This window comes from Phytophthora cinnamomi (assembly GCF_018691715.1).
Source record: "Phytophthora cinnamomi strain GKB4 chromosome Unknown Contig14, whole genome shotgun sequence".
In the NCBI taxonomy this organism is placed as follows: Eukaryota; Oomycota; class Peronosporomycetes; order Peronosporales; family Peronosporaceae; genus Phytophthora; species Phytophthora cinnamomi.
In genome coordinates, this window is record NW_027150947.1 from 2,724,082 (window position 1) to 2,744,231 (window position 20,150).

The 20,150-nt window shown below is 55.8% G+C and overlaps 8 protein-coding genes across 9 annotated transcripts; 3 read left to right on the top strand and 5 right to left on the bottom strand.

Annotated features, from left to right (window-relative positions):
• Nucleotides 1–937: 937 nt before the first annotated feature.
• On the top strand, nucleotides 938–3,406 carry IUM83_01544 (Calcineurin-like phosphoesterase; the record flags this gene model as incomplete). The annotated part of the gene is made up of 1 exon (XM_067925407.1): nucleotides 938–3,406. One exon carries the CDS (start codon nucleotides 938–940, stop codon nucleotides 3,404–3,406), a length of 2,469 nt encoding a protein of 822 aa, XP_067797058.1.
• A 145-nt stretch (nucleotides 3,407–3,551) lies between these two features.
• IUM83_01545 lies at nucleotides 3,552–4,641 on the top strand (the record flags this gene model as incomplete). Of its 2 annotated transcripts, none has more annotated exons than XM_067925409.1 (2): nucleotides 3,552–4,535; nucleotides 4,597–4,641. In XM_067925409.1, 2 exons carry the CDS (start codon nucleotides 3,552–3,554, stop codon nucleotides 4,639–4,641), a joined length of 1,029 nt encoding a protein of 342 aa, XP_067797059.1. The 2 variants fall into 2 exon arrangements, with proteins under 2 accessions (XP_067797059.1, XP_067797060.1); XM_067925408.1 differs by lacking the exon at nucleotides 4,597–4,641 and having other exon boundaries at nucleotides 3,552–3,928; nucleotides 3,991–4,009.
• Nucleotides 4,642–4,924: 283 nt separating this feature from the next.
• IUM83_01546 (Transcription initiation factor TFIID subunit 6) lies at nucleotides 4,925–6,499 on the bottom strand (the record flags this gene model as incomplete). Its single annotated transcript, XM_067925410.1, has 4 exons — nucleotides 4,925–5,101; nucleotides 5,190–5,338; nucleotides 5,421–5,652; nucleotides 5,747–6,499. The coding sequence occupies 4 exons, from the start codon at nucleotides 6,497–6,499 to the stop codon at nucleotides 4,925–4,927; spliced, it is 1,311 nt and encodes a 436-aa protein (XP_067797061.1).
• A 2,043-nt stretch (nucleotides 6,500–8,542) lies between these two features.
• On the bottom strand, nucleotides 8,543–8,845 carry IUM83_01547 (transcription initiation factor tfiid subunit; the record flags this gene model as incomplete). The annotated part of the gene is made up of 1 exon (XM_067925411.1): nucleotides 8,543–8,845. One exon carries the CDS (start codon nucleotides 8,843–8,845, stop codon nucleotides 8,543–8,545), a length of 303 nt encoding a protein of 100 aa, XP_067797070.1.
• Nucleotides 8,846–12,351: 3,506 nt separating this feature from the next.
• IUM83_01548 (transcription initiation factor tfiid subunit) lies at nucleotides 12,352–13,663 on the bottom strand (the record flags this gene model as incomplete). Its single annotated transcript, XM_067925412.1, has 2 exons — nucleotides 12,352–12,367; nucleotides 12,444–13,663. 2 exons carry the CDS (start codon nucleotides 13,661–13,663, stop codon nucleotides 12,352–12,354), a joined length of 1,236 nt encoding a protein of 411 aa, XP_067797067.1.
• A 386-nt stretch (nucleotides 13,664–14,049) lies between these two features.
• Nucleotides 14,050–15,515, top strand: IUM83_01549 (uncharacterized protein; the record flags this gene model as incomplete). The annotated part of the gene is made up of 3 exons (XM_067925413.1): nucleotides 14,050–14,841; nucleotides 14,911–15,066; nucleotides 15,138–15,515. The coding sequence occupies 3 exons, from the start codon at nucleotides 14,050–14,052 to the stop codon at nucleotides 15,513–15,515; spliced, it is 1,326 nt and encodes a 441-aa protein (XP_067797068.1).
• Nucleotides 15,516–15,633: 118 nt separating this feature from the next.
• On the bottom strand, nucleotides 15,634–16,724 carry IUM83_01550 (Ras guanine nucleotide exchange factor L; the record flags this gene model as incomplete). The annotated part of the gene is made up of 2 exons (XM_067925414.1): nucleotides 15,634–16,191; nucleotides 16,257–16,724. 2 exons carry the CDS (start codon nucleotides 16,722–16,724, stop codon nucleotides 15,634–15,636), a joined length of 1,026 nt encoding a protein of 341 aa, XP_067797419.1.
• Nucleotides 16,725–17,031: 307 nt separating this feature from the next.
• IUM83_01551 (FYVE-FINGER-CONTAINING RAB5 EFFECTOR PROTEIN RABENOSYN-5-RELATED) lies at nucleotides 17,032–19,422 on the bottom strand (the record flags this gene model as incomplete). The annotated part of the gene is made up of 1 exon (XM_067925415.1): nucleotides 17,032–19,422. The coding sequence occupies one exon, from the start codon at nucleotides 19,420–19,422 to the stop codon at nucleotides 17,032–17,034; it is 2,391 nt and encodes a 796-aa protein (XP_067797418.1).
• Nucleotides 19,423–20,150: the final 728 nt, after the last annotated feature.

The window sequence follows — 20,150 nt, forward strand, 5'->3', positions numbered from 1 at the left end:
TTGCTAGCCACACGCTTGTGGCGCGACCACCCAAACACACAGCACATTTCTGCATGTACACCCCGTTGAAAACCGCCAAATCCACGAAAGTCACCGAGGTCTGCGTCTGCCGCTTCTGTGAGCGACGCCGAAACTTTGGCGCTCCGAGTCGGAGTCCGACCACTCGTAGGACTTGCACCCAACGCACAATTGGAACGGCGTTACCTGTCCAAGACGGCCACAACACGTTGATGTCCAAGGCCGGCGGCGTTGGACAGCGGCACGATCGGGCAAGAAGAGGCGGAAAGATCCCCAGCGCTTTGACCCCCCCGTAATCGTGTGTCAGCGTACTAGCCGGATGTTTGCTCGCCGATGCCGCCACCCGCTTCACTAAAGCGGCTTGAGTTCGCAGGGTCGTTGATTTGTTGGTGTGCAGGACGATCAATGGCGCTGCGCCTTTGCGGCTCTTGGTGCCGCCGCCTACACAATGTAGCACGCTTCCTGAGCATCTCCCGTTAAATGCGATAAATGGATCGGCGAAACCTATCATGTCCAGGATGAGATTCATAATCCACTGTATAAACATAGTTGACTCCGAAACGTAATATATCGAAAAAAGAACCCCATACAATCGCCTGTCACTACCACCTCCCAAGAAGTATAATCTCATCCTCTATGGCAAATCGGTAGTGCAGATTATTAACGATGAACTGCAATTCCTGCCGACCTACCCTGTCCCTCGACGGCATATCGCACGTTAGCTCGCTCCGCCTCCATCGACAGTCGATTCGACCAGATTCGGGCGCAATCTCCGCTGTCACAAAAGCTCTCGCTCACTCCGCCACAATTCAACTTGCGCGCTCGAGTAGTTTACCACCGACTTCGTCACCAAATTGCTGAGTCCTAAAGCAGCGCGGCACCAAACAGCAGACCGATCCACACAACAGACCGACCACAGATGACAGACCGGACCGCGGCATCTCCGGCCACCGACGTGCAGCACACCGACTTCCACCCGCTGACGTCCCATGACGCCGCTCCGACCAAAGGCATCCGCTCCATCAGCACCCGCCGCAAGGCGTTCATCGCCGCCATCGTGGTGCTGGCCGTGGCGGCGGTGGTCACGCTTTCGGTCGTGCTGACCCAGTCGGACGACGACGACTCCACCGACAGCAGCACCCTGGTGACCACCACCTCGCTGGCGCTGTCTCACGTCGCCGTGGCGAACGTGACGCTGGTAACAGCCGCTTCGGCTGACAACACCAAGGACCGATGCGTCGAGCTCCAGTGGATCCCCACAGGCGTCGACTGGGCCTCCTCCACCGGCAGCACCGAGTCGTACCTGTGCATGCAGCAGAGCGTGGAGGCCAGCGACGAAGACGTCGGGGCCGTCGACCCGGACACGGTGTCGGTGATCCGGAGAGTTGTAATTGTCTCGGACGCCGACAGCTGTCCGTCCAACATGCAGCAGGTTGTCAACCCCAGCTCGGGCGTGTTTGTGTGCGCCGAGTTCGCGATTGCGAGCAGCGCCTTCGACACGCAGCAGTACGTGGTGGACCTCATGACGACCACCGAGTCGTTCTACAACCACGACACCCCCGGGTGGATCACTTGGCCGGCGGACCTCAAGTTGGACTCGGACGCCTCCAGCGTGTACCTCAGCGTTCGTTACCCCGTCCGCCCAATTGTCGCGCTGGAGGTGCTTACGAATGTGACCACCGACTCCACCTACTCGTCTTGCGAAGAGCTGGAGCCCCAGGGGGAATGGGAGACGCCCGGGTTCGTGCTCAAGACGACTGACAGCAACAACGACTCCAGCGACGTCATCGTATGCGCGCAGCGTCCGCTTGCCAACGCCACCAACAGCTCGCTTACTGTGTTGACCGACCTTACTGTGGTTCTGCCGACGGAATCGTGCCCCGAGGCTGCGAGCAACGTCACGACCACAGAAATCACGAGCAACGCGGTTAAGCTATGTGCTGAGTGGGGTGTGGTGGAGTTTGACGACGACGGCACCAACTCCACCAGTTCGGTATCCAGCCAGGCGACATCTTCGTTCGTGGCTGAGTTGGCATTGTACGAAACGGCCGAGTCCGAAGCGGAAAACTTCAACGCCTCCTCTACGATTCCTGGCGCTTGGGATGTCATCGGCAATGCGTCCACGGGCACGATGCAGACATTCTTCCTCGCGAGGAAGTTCGAGCCTTACGTGCTGAACACGACGTCGAGTTCCTCTGGAAGCTCATCAAGCAGTGACGATGTCTCATCTTCAATCGAAGCAGTGGCGTCGAACTCGAGCGAGACGCTCTCTTTCAAGGTACTGCAGATTGCGGACATGCATCTTACGGGCAACCCGGACTACGCGTGCTCTTCTGGCCCAGACAGTATTCCTGCGAACCTTTTGGCGGCCGCGTCGGTTATCGCGGAGCAATTGAGAGAGGAGAGCAACTCGTCAAGCTCGGTGAGCGCCGGAGAAGCCAGCGACCCCATGTACAACGAGTGCCGCGAGGCCGTCACGATTGCGTTCCTTGATGAGCTACTGGACATCGAGCAGCCAGACTTCGTGGTTTTCTCGGGCGACAACGTCCAAACGGATTTGGACACCGAGATGCACACCTTCGCCATGAACATCTTCACTGCACGCGTGGAAAGCCGAGGAATTCCGTGGGCGGCAGTGTTTGGCAACCACGACACGGAAGGTGGTTTGACACGGCAAGAGATGCTGGAGCTCATGACCGAAGGCAAACAGTACTCGCATGTGAAGTACGGACCCCGTGACATTGGTGGCGTTGGAAACTACGAGGTCAATGTCGTCGCTCCGACGAATGGGCCGTGGGGTGAAGAGGGCTCGACGGTTTTCCGCATGTACTTCCTGGACTCTCACGCTAGCATCGACACAGCGACGTACCCCTTGGTGAACGACCCGGACGACTATGACTGGATCAAGGAGACTCAGATCGAGTTCTACCGGGAGCTGGCGCAGTCTCACATCGCTGAAGCGGCCAGCAGCGCTAACAGCTCGTCCGAGAATGCCAGCGTACCAGCAGTCATGTACTACCACATCCCTCTTCCAGAGTACGCGATGGCGTCGACCTTGACCCGGGCCGGCGACAAGAACGAAGAGACAGCGAGTGCTGCGGTGAACAGCGGCTTGTTCTCGGCTCTTCTCGAGGTCGGGGACGTGAAGGCCACTTTCGTGGGCCACGACCACGTCAACGAGTACTGCTACCTGCGCCAGGGCATCCAGCTCTGCTACGGCGGCGGCATAGGTCTCGGAAGAGCCTACGGTCTCACCGACTTCGAGCGTCGCGCTCGCGTGCTCGAGTGGACCTACAACACCAACCAGACGCGCACGCTGCAGAGCTGGAAACGGTATCTCGCGGACCCCACGCAAATCCAGTCGCTCGAAGTGCTCTACTCGGAATAGGAGTTCTCATAGGAAACGACTCCTAACAGCCCTGTACAATAAACTTCAATTCAAGTAACTGCTCACTCACCGTTCGACACCAGGCGTCTCTTGTCCAGTGCTGCGCTCATTCTCCAACCTTCCTGTCTCGAAGAACCAACTCAGGATGCAGCTTTGGGGGCATCTCTCCGCGTTCGCAGCTTTGCTGTTTTCAGGAACTGCCGCGTTGAACCTTGAGGGATTTACGGGTCATGAGCTGAGCCCCTACATCAATACGACGCTGCCGCCGGACCGAGTGGAGTCGTCGTCTCCGATCATCCAAGGAGTTTGTTACTCCCCGTTCCACAATTCGGAGTACCCGCTGAACGGAGGAAGCGCGGCGGGGTTGGATACTGCAATGGACATCGACTTCAGCATCATGAAGAACTACGTCACGGTTGTTCGCACCTACTACTCTAACTTCTACGGCTACCCAGTTGCTCAATACGCTGCGAAGTATGGCATTTCGCTCTACCTGGGCGTATTCATGACGGACGAGAGTTGGTATGATGATCAAGTGAACGCTGCCGTTGATGCGGTGAAAAACTATCCCAACTCGATCACAGCCATCCTCGTCGGCAATGAGAACATCTATCCGGCTGGTCAATACTCGCCTGCCCAAGTATTGCAGCGCATCAACGACCTGCGCTCGCGGATTCTGACCGAGACTGGACGTACGGTGAACATCGGCACGGTGCAGCGCCACAATGAGTGGGTGGATACCAGCACTCGATCTGACATGCTAGCGCTTGCCGACGGCTGCGATATCCTCGGCGTTAATATTTACCCGTTCTTCGATGCCTCGTACACTGCAAGCAACCCGCTGGCTATGCTCAACGGCGCCTGGAACAACATGCTGACCGTGTACTCATCGGACAAGGTTCGCCTGACGGAGATCGGGTATCCGACTGCTGGAGCTCCGGCATCCTTCGCGCCATACAACGTACCGAGTCTTGCCAACTCCATAGCCTTCTACCAGGCGTTCTTGCAGTGGACTCCTGATAGTGGTGGCCAGGAAGTTTTCTGGTTCATGTTCTTTGATCGCCGACCTGATGACACCAGCGTGGAGCTTGAACTCGAAAAGTACTTTGGTTGGTATACGTGGGACAGGGTGGCCAAGGCGTCAGGGTTCCCGAATTTGGTGACAGCGGCTACTACCACTGCGACCTCAGCACCAACGTCGGCACCGACTTCGGCTCCGGCTACGGCAACAGTAACGACAAGCGCTGGTACCTCGGCTCAGGTGTGCCGCGTCCACAAGGTCTACAACAAATAACGCAGCAGTCTGTAAGCTTACCGCAAGTTGCTCCAGCTTCTTGCACAGCTCTACCTTCACCGTCCGATTTATTAGCCCCTGCATACACATCATCAAAGCAAATGTTCTCCATCCTCAGCAAATACATCTCGATCCTTACGTACAGCACCCAGATATTATGGCAATAGTAAGCCATCCATTCATTAACCTTTCGCTCTTTATTTCCCACCGGCTTGGTGGAAAATCTAAAGGCACAGGTCGAGCATGCTTGTCGGCTGCTCTGGTCGAATGTAAGGCAAGAGGCTTTCACCAAACGCATCGTACAGCAGAGTCACAATGTCGCCCAGAGCTGATGGCGACAGGGACGGCGACGCACCGCGGTCCATCGACTTGGACATTGAAAAATATGTTCCGGAAGCGTGCTGAGTAGGTAAAACACCGTAGCCAGAAACAAAGAGCAGAGGATCAGCAACGTAGACCCCGCGTACAGGATTGTGTACTTTGACGTACCACAAGGATACCGAGGCAATTCTGCGCCTCTAGCCTTTCGACGAGATTCGGGTTCGACGATGACACAGCTGGTTCCAGTCGTCGGTAGTACCTCTCCAGATTCGGGAAGAGCAAGCTCTCCATCACCAGCGGACCCAAGAACAGCATACCTGGTAAGCAGCGAGGAAAAAATTCAAAACGGTCAGAGATAATTGAAGGCGAAAGAGTAGCGACGTAAGTGGAGAAATTCACCATGGAGGGCGCCGTATTGGGTCGAGAACGGGCACACGGGGTCCGTGATCGCCTTGTGATACGTCTTGGACACGCGCGCCTGGATGTTGGCGTACTTCTCGCCGTAGCGCTCGCAAATCTGCGCCACCAGCTTGGCCGCATACTTGCGCAGCGCCCAGTGGTCGTCCGCGGGGTTCTCGCACAGCTGCGTGCCCAGCACGCACGTCAAGATGGCGGGGATCAGTTGGTGCAGCTACAAAATAACAATAACAATATTAAAACAACTCAACACATTAGCACGAGAAGAAGACGGAGAAGACAAGTCCCGTCACTCAAAGCTAACTCACGTAGAGCTCGACGTGCAGGTTCTGGTTGACCAGCAGGCAGCGGCACGCGCGCATGAGCGACGAGAGCAGCGACAGGTCGTGGTTGCTGTGCTTGACCTCCTCGTAGATGAAGCGCGAGAAGTAGGGCAGCAGCTGGTGGATGCCCGGGTCGCGCGCCAGGCTGGAGAAGGCCGCGCGCTGCAGCTCGAAGTCGTCGCTCTTGACGGCCTCCGTCACCTTGGAGTAGTAGAGCTGCATCTCCTCGGTCAGCACGTGCTTGACGCGCGGCTTGCGGTCCACGTTGCTCACGAAGGCCTCGTCCCGGATGGACGTGTGGCACGTCGAGTCGTCCTCCGCCGACTCGTTCTCCGGGATGAGCGGCTGCACGCCGTCCACGGCCAGCCAGTGCACGTTGAGCACGGGCTGCAGCGGGATCTGGCCCAGCGGCGCGTTCAGCAGCTCGCCCAGCTCCAGCTCCTCCTCCTCGGCGAAGAACAGCGCGTCGCTGTCCTCGCAGCGCTTGTATTTGACGGTGCCCGGCGCCGAGAAGCCGTAGAGGCTCTCGAGGTTGCGCGCCTGCAGCGCCTGGTTCACGTGCGCCGGGTCCAGCTGCGCGCGCCGCGAGTGGCGCTGGAACTTGAGCGCGTCCTGCACCACCTCGCGCACGCGCAGCTCCACCTCGGGCAGCAGCTCGCGCACGCAGTCGGCGACCAGGTCGTCCAGGCCGAGGCTCTGCGCCACGACCTGCAGCGTCTCGGCGCGCAGCAGACTCATGCTCTCGGCAAGGAAAAATGCAGACTGACAGATAAATAGCCCGCGTGGGGGGATGGGCGACGGAAAGGAACGCCCACAAAGGAACGGATACCGTATTCCTTATGTGCTTGCTGACTGATTCATTTTACTGACAAATCTAAGTAGCCAATCAAATTCGAGTGTTAATTGTACAGTTTTACTTTATGTGCTTGCTGACAGCTCAGCTCAACCACAAATTTCTCACTTGCAATTTCGACATAAGCAGCGCACAGCCGACGGCATGAAGCGGAAACCACCAGGACGCAGCCACGTGACTGGCACCGGCCGAAAGGAGCCGAAGCATACTCGGGACTCCTTCACTAAGAGTGAGAAGCTGGAGATAGTAAGATTCTTTGCTAACAACAAAGTCGACGCTACGCTAGACAAATACTTTCCTAAGCTGGCAGGCCATGCAAGAGAGCAGAAGAGAAAGCTAATGTACCAGTGGCGTAAGGAGCGCGACCAACTCGAAGAGTTGTGCGCCGACCCCCGCCAAGCAAGTCTAAAGTACATACGCCCGACCGGCAGCACTACCATCCTCCCCACCGACGCTGAGATGGAGCTGGTGCAGTGGATCAACGCGCTGAGGAAGGACGGGGCTCCCGTGAGCTCCAAAATGCTGGAGCTGCAGGCCAGGGCGACTGCACACGAGTACGAGATCAGCCCCTTCGAGGCTTCGTGGCACTGGAGGAAGGGCTTTATGAAGCGGCACCGACTCAGTATCCGTGTACGGACTAGACAAGGGCAAGTTTCGCTTGAAGCAGCGGACACAATCGCCATCAACTTTGCTGTGGATGTCCAGCAGAAAATGTTGGAGCTACGGGTGACTAAAGTCTATAATGCCGACCAAACAGGTACGTTATAACATGATCACAGTATTTTACAATGATTTACTTACCAAAACTTTTAACAGGAGTATTTTTCGAGTACCTACCCAAAAACTCAATAAATAAAACTGGTTCAAAACAGTTTGGATTCGTGGCGCTGGCAAGGACAAAGAGCGCTTCACGGTGATGCTGCTTGGAGATTCGGATGGTACCAAGTACCCACTTTATGTTGTTCTCAAAAGTAGCCGATCTCAGGTGGAAGGAGGCGACGCGGCCAATTGGAAGTATCGGCGAGGATTCGGTATACATGTTTGGAACGAAGCGAGACAAATTATGGCAGGCACCGATTTGCAGCTGTATGCGAACCCGACCGCGTGGTGGAACGCCGACATCCACATGGAGTTTATAAAGGGCAACTTCGGATCTCGTCCCCAGCCTAGGCAACCTATTCTACTGCTGGTCGACGATTTTTCCGGACACTGGACGGCGGAGGTGAAGGCCTACGCAGCGTCAATTGATGTGCATCTCATGAAGGTCCCACCTTCGTGTACGGCGGTGTCGCAGCCTGCCGATATCGCGTGGAACAGACCTTTTAAAAGCTACCTACGTACTGCGTGGGTTGAGACGCTACGTGAGCAGCTTCGAGCGCACACTGGGCAAGGCACAACCTTCAAAATGAAGGCTCCGGGGCGGTCGCTGGTGTGCAAGTGGATACAAGAGAGCTGGAGTGGTTTAAGCCGCACGACAATTCAGCGCGGCTTCTCCAAGGCACACCTTCTGCCGCCAATCCCACCGTCGAACGCTATGCAAGATGGGCCTGCTGCTCCTGACGTTTTAGATGACGCCGCTGTGGCCTTCTTGAGGGAGTTCAGCATGGTAGATGAGACTGTAGGCGATCTCTCGTCTGACGACGACTTAGATAGCGATGATGGCGACGAGATCGACGAGTGGTAAGCGCGTAATACAATTTTCCGTTTGATGACTACTGTTACATTTGTCTACTGTTGCATTTGTCGAAGATTACTGTTGATCAATGTTTGGACGACAAGTTGCAAATCATGCAGATGCATGTCAGCAAGCACATAAGGAATACGGTAATTATGTCGCAAGTGTACCCATTTTGGTGGTCGCAAACTGTAAAAAAGGCAACTTCAACTTCATTGTGTACGTCACGAGGTCTATCTAGTCGGGTTTAGTTTTAGCTGCTGGGCGTGCCGTCCATCCGCCCGAAGATCCTTTTCAGCCGCTCGCATGTCTGGTTGTCCAGGCCGATGTACCGCTCTGGGAAGCCGGAGCTGGGCGGCCGCCGCGTCAGGCTCGGCCTCTTGAAAATGCTCAGGTCTGTCTTCCGGCTCACGTCGGCGCCGCGCGGGGTGATACGGCCGTTCCTGCCACTACCGCCACCGCCGCCAAGCTCATTGTTGCATCCGTCGAGAAGGTCGGCGCTCTTGAAGGCTGGGTGGTACGGACTGTATTCGTCGAAGCACTCGGGCGTTTCCATGCTTCTCCTTCGGTGCTGTTGCAGTGCAGCGGCATTGCGTATCCTCTTTGACTGCGCCGTAGGTGTTTGACTGCGACGAGGACCACCCGTCGACGTCAACACTGGAGGTGGTTGTTGTTTTCTTCGCTCTGTCGTGCTCGCAGAGAACCCAAAGTATGGTTTCTTGTCATCAACTGTAGTGGTTTGGCGATCAACGGGTTTTGTTTCCCACAGAGACTTCCTCCGGTCCAAAGACAACTGAGTCGAGACTTGAGGCAACCTCGTGCTGTCATTACTCTCTATCCTTCCGTCGTTCGTGGTTCCACCGACGCTCGTACTTTGTGATGATACCGTATCCTGCCTGGCTGCTTTCGTGACGGTGCACGGTGGAAGCGAGATCGCAAGCTCGTCGAGAGGAAAATGAGTGCCGGCGTCCAGTTGTCGCTGTTGATCAAATACCACGGATTCACAGCTATCGTTTGCAACTGCTGTTGAATCCGTGCCATTGTGTTCAGGCTGTTCGACCGCAAGAGGCTGATCCACTCGATTCTCGCACTCGCCAATCGAGTCAATGAACGGAGGCAACTGATTGTGGTCATGGAGGTACCGCATCACCAGTTCATCCACTACGTGCTTGTATCTCTCAACACTCGAGAAATATAGTTGTAGCTGGAGTCTTACAGCACCACCACAAAGCTTAGAGACCACGCTACCTGAGCCGGTGGAAATAGGCTGAACGTTCAAGCCCAGCGAAAACCATTCCACTGTGCGCTTTTGGTGCAGCAAAGCGCGTAAAGGAATCCGAGTTTCGCCCACCAGTTGTTCACGACTGAGTCTGCGATTGTTAAGAACGCGGATATGAAGGTATCCGTTCAGGGAGAGAATCGGGGCAAACTCGAAATCTTCTTCCCAGACTGGATAAATGCTTTTCTTCTTCGTCTGGCTGCGGCAAATTTTACCCACCACAGAGTGTGCGCTCAAGGACGGGGGTAAAGCGTGAGAAGGGTAGACAACCTCCAGGCACACGTACGGATCCAGATTTTTTGTTCTCAAGTGAGCAGTGGGGAGGTCTCGTGCTGCCAAGAGCTGAACTTTCAGTGAACCTCGGCTGTTTCCTTGTTGATCCACCTCGATCTTGCTAACGGGATCAAATTTGCTTCTTGCTTCTGCAGCATCCAGGCGCTCACATATCTTCAGGATCCGCTGAGCGCCCGTCACATGTGTCGCTGCCATCGCGTTTGTATTTCCTTCGTCATCGGTGATGCTTTTCACAAAGTCAGAAACTCGATCCTTCGCCATCACGTACTTCCTCGCGTAGTACGCTTCAACAGGTGCAAACTCGTCAAACTGGTCGCAACAAACTTCAGCTGCAGCTGAAGCATCCACGGGTGCTATTGCCGCTGGCGTGGTCTCACCCTCTTGGGAACAGTTTTGCTGCTGTAAGATCTCTTGTTGATAGACCTCACAGTCCTCAGCGCCTTTTGAAAGTTGCGGAGCGTTAGTTCCCAATTGTAGCCGAGTCTCCAACGCTGCGGCAATAGCTTGGTGTAAGTCAGGTCGACCCCCTCCAGCAGACTCATCCGATCTGGCTGCGAGCTGCTGCGATAGCTTTTCGTAGATATCAGCTTTAATCTCCTCAAGCATGTCCGGGTTCAGCAGTTCTTTGAACTGAAGATTTGGCGAGATCAAACCCCCTTCGGTGGTGTTGTCAGTTGATCCATTCACTGGCGATTCCGATGCCTCGGTAGAAGAGGATGTCATTGAAGGAACACCAGCGCTACCGTTAGTTGTATCACTACCAACATTTGCTTCATTGGAAGTTTTATCGGCACCAGAGTTCATGGCTTGAAAAAACTCGAGAGTGGCAGTACGTTCGCGCTGGAATAGCGGACTAACTGCTGAAGACGCGTTTAATGAGCTGATGTGTTTTAGCTCCGCTTCGACTTCCCTCAATTCCTCCAGAAGTGACGAAATGCGCCTCTCTTTGAGAAGTATTCTCTCAGTCACCTCACGATGGCGAGTACGAAGTTCGTCCACCATTTGGCGGCTTTTTGCCAGTGACAAAACCTGCTTAGAAGTAACCCCACCACCCTCCTCATCCTCATCGAAGTTGAGTTCTGCAGTGGTCTGCCCACGTAGTTGAGCCATGAGCTGTCTCATTTGCATATGAATTTCTTCTTTCTCCACGATCACAAGTTGCAGTTTGTGAGTAAGGGCGAAAATCTCCTTATCAAACTGCACATCAGGAGGCCTGGATGACTCTACTGGACTGAACTTTTCACGAATGCTAGCGTGTCCACCAGGTGGGTTCAGGTCTGCATGCAAGACGCGCTTGGTCATGCGTACCATGGTGGCTTCGATTTCCTTCTCTTTGTCCTCGGCAAACCGAAGTTTATTCCGCAGGATTTCAAGTCGAGCACGTCCAGTTTCCTCATTTCGTAGTTTTTTGCTCTTTCCCCGTGGTGAACCTGGCGAAGAAAAGGAGAAGCGTATAGCGCTGGGGTCACCATCGAGGCACGCCTGGATATTCACGCTCAAACAATCAATCTGGTCTGCGTACTGTGCACTCTCCTGCTTGAGTACATGCAGTAGGTGCTCCTCGTTTCGGATCTCCGTCAACAGCGATTGCTTACATGACTGCAATGCCTGAATCTGTCGAGCCAATACGTCTTTGTCGACGAATGGTGCGAGCGGAGAAGCTTCAACCGGTGGACGAGGTGGCTTGTATGGGCGTGAAGGACTCCTTTTAGGAGGCGAAGGCGGCGGTGTCAGAAGCCGCAATTCATTCTGCTTGCGATACCACTGCCGTATTCGAGATGGAGAATTCGTGGGAGAAGGTGGAAGTGAGTGGCTACCAGCCGGAGACATTGTGGATGTGCTTTCGTAGTAAGCGTTCCTCCCTCGTCCACCAAGTGCACTGGTAGATGATGACCGCGCTTGTAAAGCTGGATAGTGCGTAGTGTCCTCGTAGGCTGGGCAACCCGTATCATCTTCGAAAGTGGGGAACCGTGCGGCTCGACCGCCGTTTAGGTCATGCATCCCCAACGCTTCATCTTCTTCGAGACCGATTTCCAAAGACGCTGATGTACGACGTGCCGATCGAGGGAGGCTAGTTTGTGTGTCCATTTCAGATAGAGCTCTGCGGACTTGATCAAGACTGTGAGATCCCTCCTTTTGTTGTCGATTGGAAGCTGAGCTCACTGCTGGTGGAGTTGTAGTCCGGGTCAATGGAACCATTTCCTCTTGCTCCCAGGATTGAGGTGGTGACGAGACTTCTTCGTACTCTCGAACCTTTGGTTTGTCTTCCTGATCTGTTGTTTCATCTTCACCGACGACATTTTCTTCATCTTCCTGATCACTGGGAAGTTTTGTAAGAACCGCCGGTGGAATCACGCGCAGCGGAGAGCATGAAGCATCCACGAACATTTTACTCCTGCTGCGCTTCAGTGCGTCATTTAAGCCAGGCGACATTGGCATACAAGCAGTATCGCGTGATTCGATGGTCCTCTCCACCGAATCTTCAGCTTCTACGCTTCGTCTGAGCTGCATATCGCGGTCTGAAAAGGATCCTCTTCGCTTTTCCACACTGCGCTCGGGTGATGGAATGCGTGGAGCGGACTGCGGTCGCTGTTGAGTGGCGTTGCTTGATCGATGTCGTGCTGCGATCGCCATCGCTATCTGCTCAGCGTCACTAGGTTCGTCGTCCGCTAGCGATACCGAACGTCGGCGGTCGAGATTCAGCATAGCCACTTCTTGCTGCAGCTGTAGTAATTGTTCAGTAGCGCTAGACCAGGCCCGTGATTTATTTTGCAGCAGCTTCGACTTGACCTGCAGCTCGCCTTTCAGGCGAAGATTTTCAGCTTCCAATGCGCTTTGAGCCTCAAGTAACCTGTTCTGTTCATCTTCGTGCACTCGACCCGCCTCACGCAGACACGCATCCTGAGAGAACATCGCATTGCCAAAGCGCTTAGCAGCTCTATCGCGAGCATTTCGAGAAATCTCGACATCGTCGAGACGCTCCAATGATCTGATCTTGTAAAGGATGTAGTCTTTATACGTGGGCAGACGACAGAATGGGTTGGCGGCGAGGCTGCACGAAAGTAAATTTGCAAGTGATGCGAGTACATCCACCTCGCGCAATGTGCCCAAATTATTCCCCGAGAGATTAAGCTCTTCTAGCATGGTAAGTCCCGAAAATGCTCGTGGCAAATGAGCGATGAAATTGCCCGACAGATCCAGGTGGGTCAGCTCTTTGAGGGCGAACAGCGGGGCGGACAGCGTCTTGAGGTGGTTGCGCGGCATCGCCAGCGTTTTCAATTGCGTGAACACTTGCAGGCCTTCCAACCGTTCAACAGCATTGCCCGACAAGTCCAACTGCACGAGGTTGGTGAGTTCGGAGAGAGCTTTCAGGTTTTTGAGCGGTCGTCGGGGCTTCCTGGTGTTTGTGCTCAGGTCCAGAGCTTGCACTTCTACCGGCACTTGTCGGAGAACAAGACAAGCTTGGTGCACGAGTTCCCTGTCACTCGACAATGAAATTGAGCTTGAATTGCTGCTGGGAAACCCGTCGAATGAACTCCGCGATCCCAGCGACCGCGTGGTTATCATCGATGAAGAGCCTCCCGAAGGCGGAATTGACAGTGGCGGAGTGGCACTGCCGTTGCTGCTGGTTCGGTCATCGTCACTTACAGAGGACCGTACACTGGAAGAAGCCACGTGTTCGACTGGTGGAATGGTGATGCTGATCGGGGGCTCCATCGCCATCTCCGAAAACTCCTCCTCCTCCATCTCCTCTTCCTCCTCTTCTCGCGGCACTTGGACGTCGGAGCCGTCGTCCGCCATTCTACTTGTACTCGCACCTCACTGGCGGTCAAAAACTCGACCAAGTTCCGAATACAAAAGCAGCACGCAGTGAATTCGATCCACGATGACCAGCAAGAGCTAAATAAAAGAGCACCAGCGACCGTAAAAATAAAACGAGATGGCGGCGACTTGTTTTTAGATGTCCAAGTTGAAGTGAACCGCATCGGATCCCTTGCCAGCACGCCTCAAAACCACAGGATACCATACCATACCATCCATCCATTCCATGCAAAACCTACGGGTACAATAGAGGCCCGATCCAAATCTCCTTCACGAATCGATTATTCATTCTCCACGAAAGCGACAACCGACTTGTCTTCTCAATGTTTCGACCTTGATTCAAGCTCCTTAACGCCATACGCTCCATGCTCATGCGCCTGGCTGCACAAAGCGGTAACGGATCTGTGGATCCGGCCCGACGTTTCGCCGCCGCGCGCCCCTCGGCGACCTGCGCAGTCGGCAAAGACGCTCGGAAATCAGCGAACTGGATGGAATCGCTCTACGCGCGCGACACCCCCACGGCGCACGAGCGCAAGCTCAAGATGGCGGAGCGGGACCAGGCCAAGGGCGACAATAATCCCTCGGGTCAGGAGCAGCAGCCGCTGGAAGGACTCGCCAATGCTGTCGACGGAGGTTCCGAGTCGACACCGGCGGACTCGACGACGAACTCGGCCGACGACGCGTTCGGGTTCAGCTTCGCCTCGTTGCCTCGAGAAGAGCTCGACGACTCGCAGCAACAGCTCGACGACCAGTGGCGGAGAGACCTCAGTGCCCCCGGGGGCGAGTTAGGCGAGAAAACGGATCAAGCAGAGGACAAGAAGACGGAGGAGGGGCGGCTGGCGGAGCTGAGTGGGGACGCCGCCCCCTCGTCGTCCAGTGCTGAGAACGTGGACACCAAGACGACGGAGACGGCTCAACAGACCCCACAAAGCACTTGTGTACCAGCTCAAGCAGCACAGCAGCCGCGACGAGCTGGAGTCGCCTCGGTACCTCGTAAGCCGAAACCGGCGATCACGATCAATACTGGATCGGGTTCCACCGGCGTCGGGGCTAAGAGACCCCCTCCGACGCCGGTATCCCCGCCAACGTTCTCGTGGAACGATATTCTACGCGTGCAGAACTTGATCGAGCGGTGCCTCCAGCAGTACTTGAGCAAGGTGAGGATGGATGGAAGGTTCTGCGTTAGGAAGGGTCTTCGGTCATTCTTACTCGCTCTTGTCGTGCAGAACGATATCTTGATAACGCTGAAGGAGCAGGCCAACGTCGACCCAGCCTTTGCGAATGTGGTGTGGCAAAAGCTAGAGGAACAGAACCCGACATTTTTCCGCGCGTACAGTTTGCAGCTACAGCTCAAGGAGCAGATTATAGCCTTCAACTACCTGGTACGATGTGATCTCTCGAGAGGATAGTCATTTTGTAGGGTCGGGTACTTACACGACAATGCATCCGGCAGGTTGGACAGCAGAAAGAGATGGCAGCGAAAGGTGGCAAGCGGCTTCTGCACTACAGTAACATCAGTCGACCAGCGGCAGGTCGCTCATCAGCCCCGTGCTCTCTGATCACCACACCTGCGACCACGACACTGCCTCCGATAAGTATGGACGCAAGAACTTTTCTTCGCACTCCGATTAGATCAGCCAAGCAGCAGCGCACGCCCGCGGGAAAGCGCGCGTACAACCACCACCAGCACATGAACATCTACCAGCTAGGGAGTCCGTCGGTGAACTCGGGATCGACTTCGGCGGGCATGTCATCATTGCCTCCGCCATCACCTTTGCCCCTGCCGTCGCCCATTAAGACGGATCTAGACACCCACGCGTTTTTCACTTGAAACGCGTTCACTAAAGCCCCAAGAAGAGTCGAGTGACGTGGTGGCTTGTATGCATTCGAAGCGAAGCAATGGCGGTATATTATCCACTCGTGTGTCTTACGTTGTAGTAGTTATTTAGTTAGTCCTCACTTTCATCCTCTTCAGTCACTTTCGCCATGGCCACTTGCTTCTCGAGCTCTAGTGTCTCGGGTGACAATTGGTTGCCCGACAGTGTGAGGCGCCGCAGATTCGGATTCTTCTCGACCGGGTTGAACGGTAGTTCGGTGATCTTGTTGTTTGCCAGCAGCAGATGCTTCAGCTTGGGTAGGTCTCCAATCCGCTTGGCAACTTTCGCGAGGTCGTTGTCCTCTAGGTTGAGGATCTCTAATCTCATGCAGCGGCCAAGTGACGCGTGCAGTTTGGTCAGGCAGTTGTTCTGCAGGTAGACCTTACGCAGTGACAGCAGTTCGCCCAGGTGTTTGGGAAGCTTCACCAACTGATTGCGCTCAGCATGCAAGATCTCAAGTCGATGCAAGTTCTTGAAAGAGTTTGGAAGCGTAGTCAGCTTGTTGCCGAGAATGTCAAGCTCTTTCAGGTTCTGTAGCATGCCGATCTCCTCTGGCAGATACTCTAGTGCGTTGTCATCCAGGTACAGCTCTTCAAGTTGAATGAGCTGGCACAGGCTCACAGGAAAGGTCTGCAGCATGATCAGTTAGACAAGTGCTATCATAAAACGCAGTTTTCAGCCAGCGCATGACTCACCGTGAGTAAATTGCGATGCAGGCAAAGTCCCGCTAGGGTGCCCGACAACTGGGCGACCTCGTCGGGGATGCCTTCACTTGTCAACTTGTTGTCCTCGAGGTACAAACTTTCAAGCTTGGATAGCTCACCGATACCTGCCGGTAAGTTGGAGAGCTCATTGTTGCGCACGTAGAGCTCTGTGAGTTGTCCCCACGCAGCCGTCGATGCCGCGTCACTACCGAAGCTATCAGGCAACTGGGTGAGCCCGTTCTTCTCCAACGCGAGCGTCTTGAGATTCGGCGGAAGCGCCAACACCAAGTCCCCAGGTAGTTCAGCCAACCCCTTCTCCGACAGGTCTAGTTCTTCAAGCTCCTCGAACTCCTCCGCCGTTTCCACGGGATCGTCCAGCTCGATGTTCAGCTTCTCGACCGCGGCCAGGAACATCTCGAGACGAGAGTCACCATCACCACTGGTTCCGTCGTCGCTCATGGCTGAACTTTGTGGGTGACTCGCGCCTTGGCTAATCGCAGACTCCGCCTCGGCCTCCCATGCGGACGACAGATCCGCGATGTGTTCACAATGTTCTTATCCGTTTCGAGTCTGCATTTCTAGACGATCGCATCAGAACAAGCACAAGCATCCCACCAAATTTGGATTCTCCGACACGATCTCATTTCAACATGGATTCTTGTCCGCTCAGGTATTTGATTCAAAACTTGTATTCCAGTAAATAGGCTGCTGCCATTATTCTTTGCCATCATCCATGCGTGGTGGGGCATGGTCAAAACGATCTGAGCTAGTACCCAGGACGCACAGGGTTTGACGGGCGCCGCCGTATCGAGCCACCCTGCGTCATATTCATCGCAGTGCTTTCCTTGGTGTACAGGTAGACATTTTCTGCGGCGTCACGAAGGTCGGCGATCTGTTCCCACAACTTGCGGTTAACCTGAGAAGCTCGCTTCACGGCCTCCATGTCCTTCGTGTCCAGCGTCTCATCCACGTCGTCGATTTCAGAGCGGATCTCGATCAAATCACCAAAGCTGTCGAACGTATCGCACGATTCAGCATCATCATCGTCCTCCTCCTCCGAGTCAGACTCGTTATCGGTCAACCGCAACCGTGACACACCCGCTGCGTTGATCTCTTCCAGGCTGCTACCACTTGAACTCGTCGTCTTTCGGATACTCTCTTTACTCGATCTGTACGGCGAGGAATCGTCGAGATCGCACAGGTCCACCGGCAATCCTCTTTCAGAGTTATCGGGCTCCACTGGCGAAGTGCCATACACGGGATGGTGTCTACTGCGCAGGATGGGATCGCGGGGAGGCTGACGTTCAGTGTAGCGACCTGCTCCATAGTCTTCGCTGCGGTGCCTCTCGTCAGAATCTCCTCGCCTGAAGACCGGCCGGGGTGCATCCGAACGGGTCCTGAGCTTCGGCAGGTCGCGATGCGCATACTTCCGTGAGCTCAGTGGTGGTGACTCGCGGTATGCATGACCTCTTCTCGTAGCAGTCTCAGGGCCGTCAGTCTCCGGTTCATCGCGATACCTTCCCTGGTCGCGGTGGCCTCTCCTACTTTCCTCCCGTTGGTGAGGGCGTTGGTTCTTTCGCGAGATCCCATCCGACTGTCGTGGAGGGCGGGCATGGTGTTCTGGTTGTCCTGGGATGTCTTCAATGGTAATAGTAGCGATCGAAGACGAGTACTCGCCCGAGTTACCACTGCCACGGTTCTGGCTGGGTGGGAGTGCCGAGCCCTTGGCGACACGTCCGAAGCGCCCGGACATCAGTTCTTCGCGCGCAATCATCAGCGCGCTCGTTTGCATATTGGTGGCGATGCAGGTCATGCAGAGCTCGACGACACTCGTGGAAACGAACTTGCTCGTGTGGCGCTTGTTTCCCGACGTATCGACGTGCTTGATCGTGCGCTCGACGCAGCACTTGGAGCACATGGCCATCGAGCAGAGCTTGCACTGGATGCTTTGCCGGAGGAACCGGCCGAACGTCTTACTGCAGACGCTGCACTGCGTGGCCTTGTCCTTGCCTTCATCCTTGTGCGGTCGCTGGTTGTCGCCGCGGCACTCGAGCTGCCACGCCAGCTTCTTGTCCTGCGAGCAGAGCACCGTCTTGCCGCAGTACAACAAGTTGTTGGCGCAGCTCTGCAGCGCCGCGGACTCGGAGATCTTGCCGTTGGGCGTGACGTTGGACTTGAGGAACACGTCCACGGTCCGGCTGTCGAGCTCGACGAACAGATGCACGCTCTCGCAGCGCGCCCGAACCACACCATGCGAGTCGTACAGGTCCGGACAGCCGCGCAGCTTGACGGACTGCATGATCTGGTATCCGATCCGCACGCCGTCGCCGCGGGTGATGACGCCCGTGGCCTCCAGGTACACGAGGTCTCTGGGCGCGGCCAACCGGTGCTTGATGCTGCCGCCCGCCGTGGACTTGACGAGCCACTTGATGCCGAGGAAGCGGAAGGGGCTGCGCTGCGACGGGCCCTCGATGGCGCACAGCACGTCCCCGTCCAGCACGTCTCCGTGCGCGTAGCCGTTCTTGAGCGCCATGGCGGCGCAGTCGGGCGCCGCCACGCCGTACATGACGTCGTCCAGCGAGCCGACGATGTTGCCGACGCCCAGCAGCACGGGCAGCTGCTCCAGGTTGCCCGAGGCGCTGACCGACCTGCTCTTGGCGCGTTTCTTCTGCTCGCGCGCCTCGGTGGCGGTGGGGCCCCAGCCCGTGAGCAGCTCCAGCTCCGAGACCTGGTGGGCCGGCAGCTCGTGGATCGTGGAGACGGAGCCCGAGCGAGAGCCGCCCGAGCTGGAGCTGGAGCGTGAGGGTGCGGGGGCCAGCACCGCCGCGCGCGCGAACGATTCCTCGTCCTCGACGCTCAGCGAGCGGCTGATGGCGTAGGACCGCGACTCGCGGTACACGGCCAGCTTCTCGTGGCTCTTGACGGGCTTCCAGCGGCGGCGGTCCACCTGGCGGTGGCGGATGAGCGCGAACTCCTCGTACTCGCTCAGCGCGTGGCCCAGCAGCTCCGTGGCCTGCGTGTGGAAGCGCCGGCGCTCCTGCTCGCTCAGCTCCAGGCGTGCGAACGGCCGCTGCGACAGAGGGAAGGACGCCATGGCCTCCTTCGACTTGATGCGCGCGGAGACAGTCTGGCAGTACGCGCCGCCGAGGTGCGCCATGGACCGACCGAGCGCACTTGCAGCAGCGAAATCTGCAGAGGAGCGGGCAACAGTGGAAGTGGCGGGATCACAAGTATATCAGCGCGTGTACCAAATCCGGATGAGCGGATCGCATGCGGATTATACCCCGAACGTGCTGGCGAAAGCGAAGTTTTCATGAAGAGCGCAAGATGAGAATTTAACACGTGCCGCCGCGCGGTCCGCCGTCACGAGAGCTGAGACGTACGGAGTTTAGCGTGGAGCTCCCCTGCAAGTCTGTGCAGCGAACGTGTAATGCATTGTACCTGCACACGTAACAGATTTCGTAACAACAAAGCCACGCGGGGTCCGAAAGTAGTACGTATAGCTATCTAACATTTGCAGAGATATCGTTCAGCATGTAGGACTGCAAGTTGACTCGCATTGAGTATTTCGATTCAACAAATATCTACCAATTTCTAAATGACGGTGTGTTTAGTTAGTATGACAGACGAAAATGCGGTCGTACACCATTGTACACACGTTCAGCAGCAACGAGCGTGTTCGATTTGGCATTTCCGTCGAGCTACCTGCACAAAACCAGCGTTTGGTAGCTTTTGCCCCTGACTGCATCGAGTTGTGTGAAGCGCGAGAATTTTTCAAGCTGTACCCTTTCATCTTTACTACATATATCGGGCTGGTTGAAGTGGAGCGGCTGCATCTGGTTCGAATCAAGGAGGAAGGAGAAGAGGCGTCGGTGTGCTCTGCAG